Raw genomic sequence first — 5267 nt, 5'->3', positions numbered from 1 at the left:
TGTAAGACAGATAGGGCGGAGAGCGAGAGAGAGAGAGAGAGAGAGAGAGAGAGAGAGAGAGAGAGAGAGAGAGAGAGAGAGAGAGAGAGAGAGAGAGAGAGAGAGAACGAGAGAGAGAGAGAGAGAGAGAGAGAGAGAGAGAGAGAGAGAGAGAGAGAGAGAATAATTAGGGTGTGAGAGGTCAATGTAGTTTGCTTAGACATTCATCATGAAACTATTTTGATTTCGGAAGCTTCGGTATACACTGTAAAACATTATAGCCCCATTAAGTTAAATAAACTTACTTCTTGTCTTTAACTCCACTTGCAATGCTAAGTTGTGGAAATTGAACTTAAGTGTACAAGTTTTAGAAAATTAAACTTAAAGGTATGCGTTATGTTGACTAATTGTGATTTTTGTCTGGCTTGTAAATGTTCATTTAACTCGTGGCTGTAATTTAACGTTGGGGGAGGGGTGATACAGAGCAAATACCGCGAAATACAGAGAGGAGTTGTCGCCATTTTGTGCCAGCGCAGCTGCAAGCAGGAGTCATACGGGAATTCGTGCTGAAAAACACAAAATATCCCTGGAAGGTGAGTTTTTCTTTTTAATTTCTAATTATAACGTTAAATGAATAAGGACATTACGTTTTAATTGTTATAAGTAGCACATTGACCGTGCTTTGCGAATTTAACGACGCCATGGTGTTTTCTCCCACCAGTTCACCTTTTACCAGAACACAAATGGTAAAATAATTTAATATATCACTTTGGTTCATAGCTTATACCGTATTTGTTGTTAGTTGGTGGGTGTGTAGTAAACGCGTAACTCATAACGTTACTTACTGGAGCGGAAAAGCATGAACAAATGTCTGTTGCCATAGCATTAGCCAACATTACACAGGTCATTAACGTTAAGTGGAAATCGATCGTGTTTGAGGTGTTCTGTGTAGTGTAGGACAGCTAAATTAATATGAATTAATTAATCCGAAAATACTGCAGGGTTTTTCCTGCCTGGAAAATTACGAGGTGGTCGCCTCCGTCACATTTCGTGTTGCCTCCGACTGTCGACAAAACTCCCAAGATTAACTTAGGCCTGTCGCTGCTTCTGAAGAACGAGCGCGAGAGAGAGAGAGAGCCCCGGCCGCGCACCGTTTCACCGTCTTCAAACTGTCTTTGCTCTCTCTCGCTTGATTTTGAAAATGTTAGCTACTGGTTTTAGTTTGTAGAGATAAGTAATGCATTGCAAAGGCGCTTAAAATATCACCCTCCATCTAACGTGATATAATAAAACTGGGTCAGGGCTTATAAAGTGATCTCCGGCGTGCGGCCGTGAGGAAAAAAAATTGTGGACTTGAATGCGATCTAATATTTTCGAGTCAATGGATTTTCACCTAACTTTACCGATCATACAGTGTGAGATGAATGCAGCTCTCGTTGCAAGACTAACGTTATCAGAAGTAGAACAGGGCGGGTCCTGTCACAGTGTGATTGAGATCCAACGCGTTGCGTCGTCTGTGAAAGCGTGAAGCGCAAATTCAAGAAACCCGAGGATGATAATCCCACGGGCATAATTTCCTATACGGACAGGGTGCGTTAACTGCTGCTAGGTAAATTGTGTAGGCCTAACGTTACCATCAAAACGAGTTTGATTTATAACGCAGCATTTTCTGTCAGCAATGTATGATGACAAGCAGTGCTTGTCCGTGTCAACGTTAATGCATGCGGTAATTTTTGTCTATCTTTAGCTAGGTAAAATATTTAATGCATCCGTTTTTCTGTCATCATCTAACCAAGGTTATATGATCATCATGCTCTTTTTTTTTACGCAAATGCTTTAAACCAGAGGAGTATCGGAAGAGCATGCTTTTAGAGGTCCAAAAGTGTGATCCAGACCTGCAGCTTCTTGATGAACTGATGACTGCAACATTCTCTCAGCGAAGAAAGGAAATCATTGCTGCACTCTTCAATGAGAGACAGGTAACTAGTGCCAACCCAGACATTCACAGCAAGTTAAATTTCAAGGAAATTATGTATTTGCTTAAATGGATATTAGTGACATGGCTGATTTAAATGAATTTGAGGTTCACATATGCCTGTGAAATCATTTTTATATTTTTCCTCTCTCAATCTTTGCTGTCTTATGTGTTTGTTTCAGATAAGTGATAAATGGACTAGATGCCTTGGTGCCAATTCTTTTAGAGCTGTACAAAGTCTCGTCAAGCAGGAGGTTGAGCATTAGCAGAGTTATGCAGTGCCTTGATAAGGAGGTATGAATAACAACTAATTATTTTACATTTGATTACTTAATTCAATTTTGGTTTCTAAAAAATACAGATAGGCCCACCTGAAAAGCACTGATTACTTCATTATTATTATTATTATTATGTAATTATTTGTTGTTGTTGTTTTTTATAACTGTTTACTTGTTTAATGATCTTTGAAATTGATGTTAATAGTTTTAGCTGTGGTATCATATGGAATAGAGAATTGTTAAAGGGATAGTTCACTTTGAAATTAATTTTTAGTATGTTTTAGCTTACCTCAAGGGCATCCAAGATGTAGGTGTCTTTGTTTCCACAGTATTTTCAATTTTTGATATTTTTTAGGTCAAACCGTTGTTGTCTATCAGTCATATAATGCAGGTCTATGGTCACCACCGCAAAGAGCATTCACAGAGAAGTCCAAATTCAACATGATTTAATGACTCGTAAATGTAAGTACATATTGATGGCCTAAGACACGAAACGAGCGGTTTGTGTGAGAAAACAAACAGTATTTACGGTATCGTTTTTACCTCTTGTAACCACAGCCACGTCCAACTGATCTGACGGCACGGTCGCTTCGGTCTGCAAAAGCCCCGGAAGCGATCGCTTGCGCGTCTACGTCACTCATTGTTTATACAGAGATTTCGGAAGTTTTACCTTTCACTAAACATATTTAGATATACAGGAAATCACAATGGAAGACGATTTCAATATATCTAAATATGTTTAGTGAAAGGTAAAACTTCCTAAAAACGATATAAATACTGTTCGTTTTCTCACACAAACCGCTCGTTTCGTGTCTTAGGCCATCAATGTGTACTTACATTTACGAGTCATTCAATCATGTTTAATTTGGACTTCTCTGTGCTGCTCTTTGAGGTGGTGACCATAGACCTCCATTATATGACAGACAGACAAGAACAGTTTGACCGAAAAATATCAAAATTGAAAATATTGTGGAAACAAAGACACCTACATCTTGGATGCCCTTGAGGTAAGATAAAACACACCAAAATTTAATTTCAAAGTGAACTATCACTTTAAATTTCAGTGGTATCTAAAATTTGGGGTTTCAACATTTATAAGGATACATGGATCAAAAACAATAACTATTTTATTAATTTATTACTTTGTTGTGGTAATTGAGATCTTGTGAATCGAAATTGAATCGAGACATCTAAATTGATACCATGCTCAATATTTACTAACATTGGGATTCTAATTTGTATAATGCCAGTCACTTAGTCTTGTTAATAATTGTTCGTAGGACACAAATCAGAACAGAAGAACAGCTGCCTTACTTGGTCTTCCACACTTCTTTTCAGAGGATACTTCGGATATAACCAAGATGTGTGATGTAAGAAAATATATTTACACATTGTTGTTAACATACTAATGATACTGAATTCAGAGCAGTAGGGATGAAGAAAAATGTATTCTCTTTACTGTCATGATTTAGTTTTTGTGATTTTAACATTTCTTTGCATTCCAGAGTCAATAATAATTAATTAATTAATTAGCTTCATTTTAGTCTTTGTTTATAATAAATGATTGACCATACAGTGGCTTTTAGCCTAATTAGTGCTTCTCCAGTGGCTTGTTTTGACTGTCATCCCAGCCTTGTAGAGCATATATTGAAATGAAGTAAAATCATGATATGGCAATTGTCATACTTTTATTGGACCATTTCTATAATTTTATAGACCAAATCTATCACACGACTTTTAAATAAGGATTGATATTGTCCATTTGTTTTAGGTTCATGGTGAAACCCTGGATGTCATTATGAAGGGAATGCGTGTTGGTCTACTGATTGGACACGAAGGTGTCCTGAATGATGCATTTCCTCTTGATGTCTCCAATGTGGCTGTGGTGGTAGAAGAGACAATTGTTCTCCATAATCTCAGAGACATACCCACTGGCTTTGCTCTGTTAATGGGGACAATCTACTGCCTTAACATTGAATATCCCTGTAGTATGAGGTACTCCTTCGAATTCCTGCAGAAAGTGATCATGAAGATTAAAACTGACCACTGTTCTGCCAATATACATGGACTTCGAAACAAACTGCTGAGATATAATTTATAGACTGGTCTCAAACCATATATCGGAGGTAACATGTTATGTTTGCAGTCTTTGGAGGACACTTAACACTTGAGTTATTTGACACTGTTCAAAATTGATATTACCGACTATTTCAAGTAAAACCCAAGTACTGCTGAAAATTAACAGAAGCATAAATGTTTAGATGTGTTTTTAAAGGAGAACTCTGGTCAATTTAAACATTGAGCTAATTTTTTTTGTACATTTGGAGTGCTGTCAGTACAGACAAAAATGACAAAAATTGTTGTTGCCTACACAGTGTTATCCTCCTTTTAAAATTCGTACTCTGTTGACTTCAATGGGACATGTTCAAAACCTGCTTTTAGCCTCTTGACAAGTTCACTGCCATGTGAGTAGTGTTATTAAGAGTGACCACGGTCAATCTGACTGCAGTAGATGTGAAAGATATTAATATAAATGATGTTAATTCAGCCAGCGCACATACCTGTATTTACTTCCTGTTTTTGGTCGAAGTCCAAAGTAGTTGAAAGTCGAGTTCGCACGTTATTGCTTGGATACCAATGATCATGCGCACAAACTCGACAATCGACTAATGTGGACTTCGACCGAAAACAGGAAGTAAATACGGGTATGTGCGCTGGCTGAATATTTATATTATTACTTTTATTAATATCTTTCACATCTACTGCAGTCAGATTGACCGTGGTCACTCTTAATAAAACCACTCACATGGCTGTGCACTCGTAATGACAAATAAAGGATGTTAAGAGACTAAAAGCAGGTTTAGAACGTGTCCTATTGAAGTCAACGGTACGAATTTTAAAAAGAGGATAACACTGTGTAGGCGACAACAATTTTTGTCGTTTTTGTCTGTACTGACAGCACTCCAAATGTACAAAAAAATAGCTCAATGTTAAAATTGACTGGAGTTCTTTAATACAAAGTTGTTAATTTTGAG

General features: G+C 37.3%; 1 protein-coding gene across 2 annotated transcripts; it reads left to right on the top strand.

The window, feature by feature from the left end:
* The first annotated feature begins 442 nt into the window (after nucleotides 1-442).
* LOC120470288 (uncharacterized) lies at nucleotides 443-4570 on the top strand. 2 transcript variants are annotated; one of them, XM_089130195.1, is made up of 5 exons: nucleotides 443-572; nucleotides 1825-1958; nucleotides 2137-2248; nucleotides 3513-3602; nucleotides 4004-4570. In XM_089130195.1, exons 3-5 carry the CDS (start codon nucleotides 2228-2230, stop codon nucleotides 4331-4333), a joined length of 441 nt encoding a protein of 146 aa, XP_088986321.1. In that variant the 5' UTR covers nucleotides 443-572; nucleotides 1825-1958; nucleotides 2137-2227; the 3' UTR covers nucleotides 4334-4570. The 2 variants fall into 2 exon arrangements, with proteins under 2 accessions (XP_088986321.1, XP_088986318.1); XM_089130192.1 differs by lacking the exon at nucleotides 443-572 and adding an exon at nucleotides 581-1588.
* The last annotated feature ends 697 nt before the right edge of the window (nucleotides 4571-5267 follow it).

Source organism: Pimephales promelas, chromosome 1 (genome assembly GCF_988280905.1).
Source record: "Pimephales promelas chromosome 1, fPimPro1.hap1.1, whole genome shotgun sequence".
Taxonomy (NCBI): domain Eukaryota; kingdom Metazoa; phylum Chordata; class Actinopteri; order Cypriniformes; family Leuciscidae; genus Pimephales; species Pimephales promelas.
This window is presented reverse-complemented; position numbering and strand designations above follow the sequence as displayed.

Bases quoted from the DNA above. Each gene is read 5' to 3' on its own strand.
- LOC120470288 (XM_089130195.1), top strand. From the start codon at position 2,228: ATGCAGTGCCTTGATAAGGAG. The intron at 2,249-3,512 runs GTATGAATAACA...AATTGTTCGTAG, and splicing joins TGCAGTGCCTTGATAAGGAG to GACACAAATCAGAACAGAAG. The intron at 3,603-4,003 runs GTAAGAAAATAT...CATTTGTTTTAG, and splicing joins ATATAACCAAGATGTGTGAT to GTTCATGGTGAAACCCTGGA.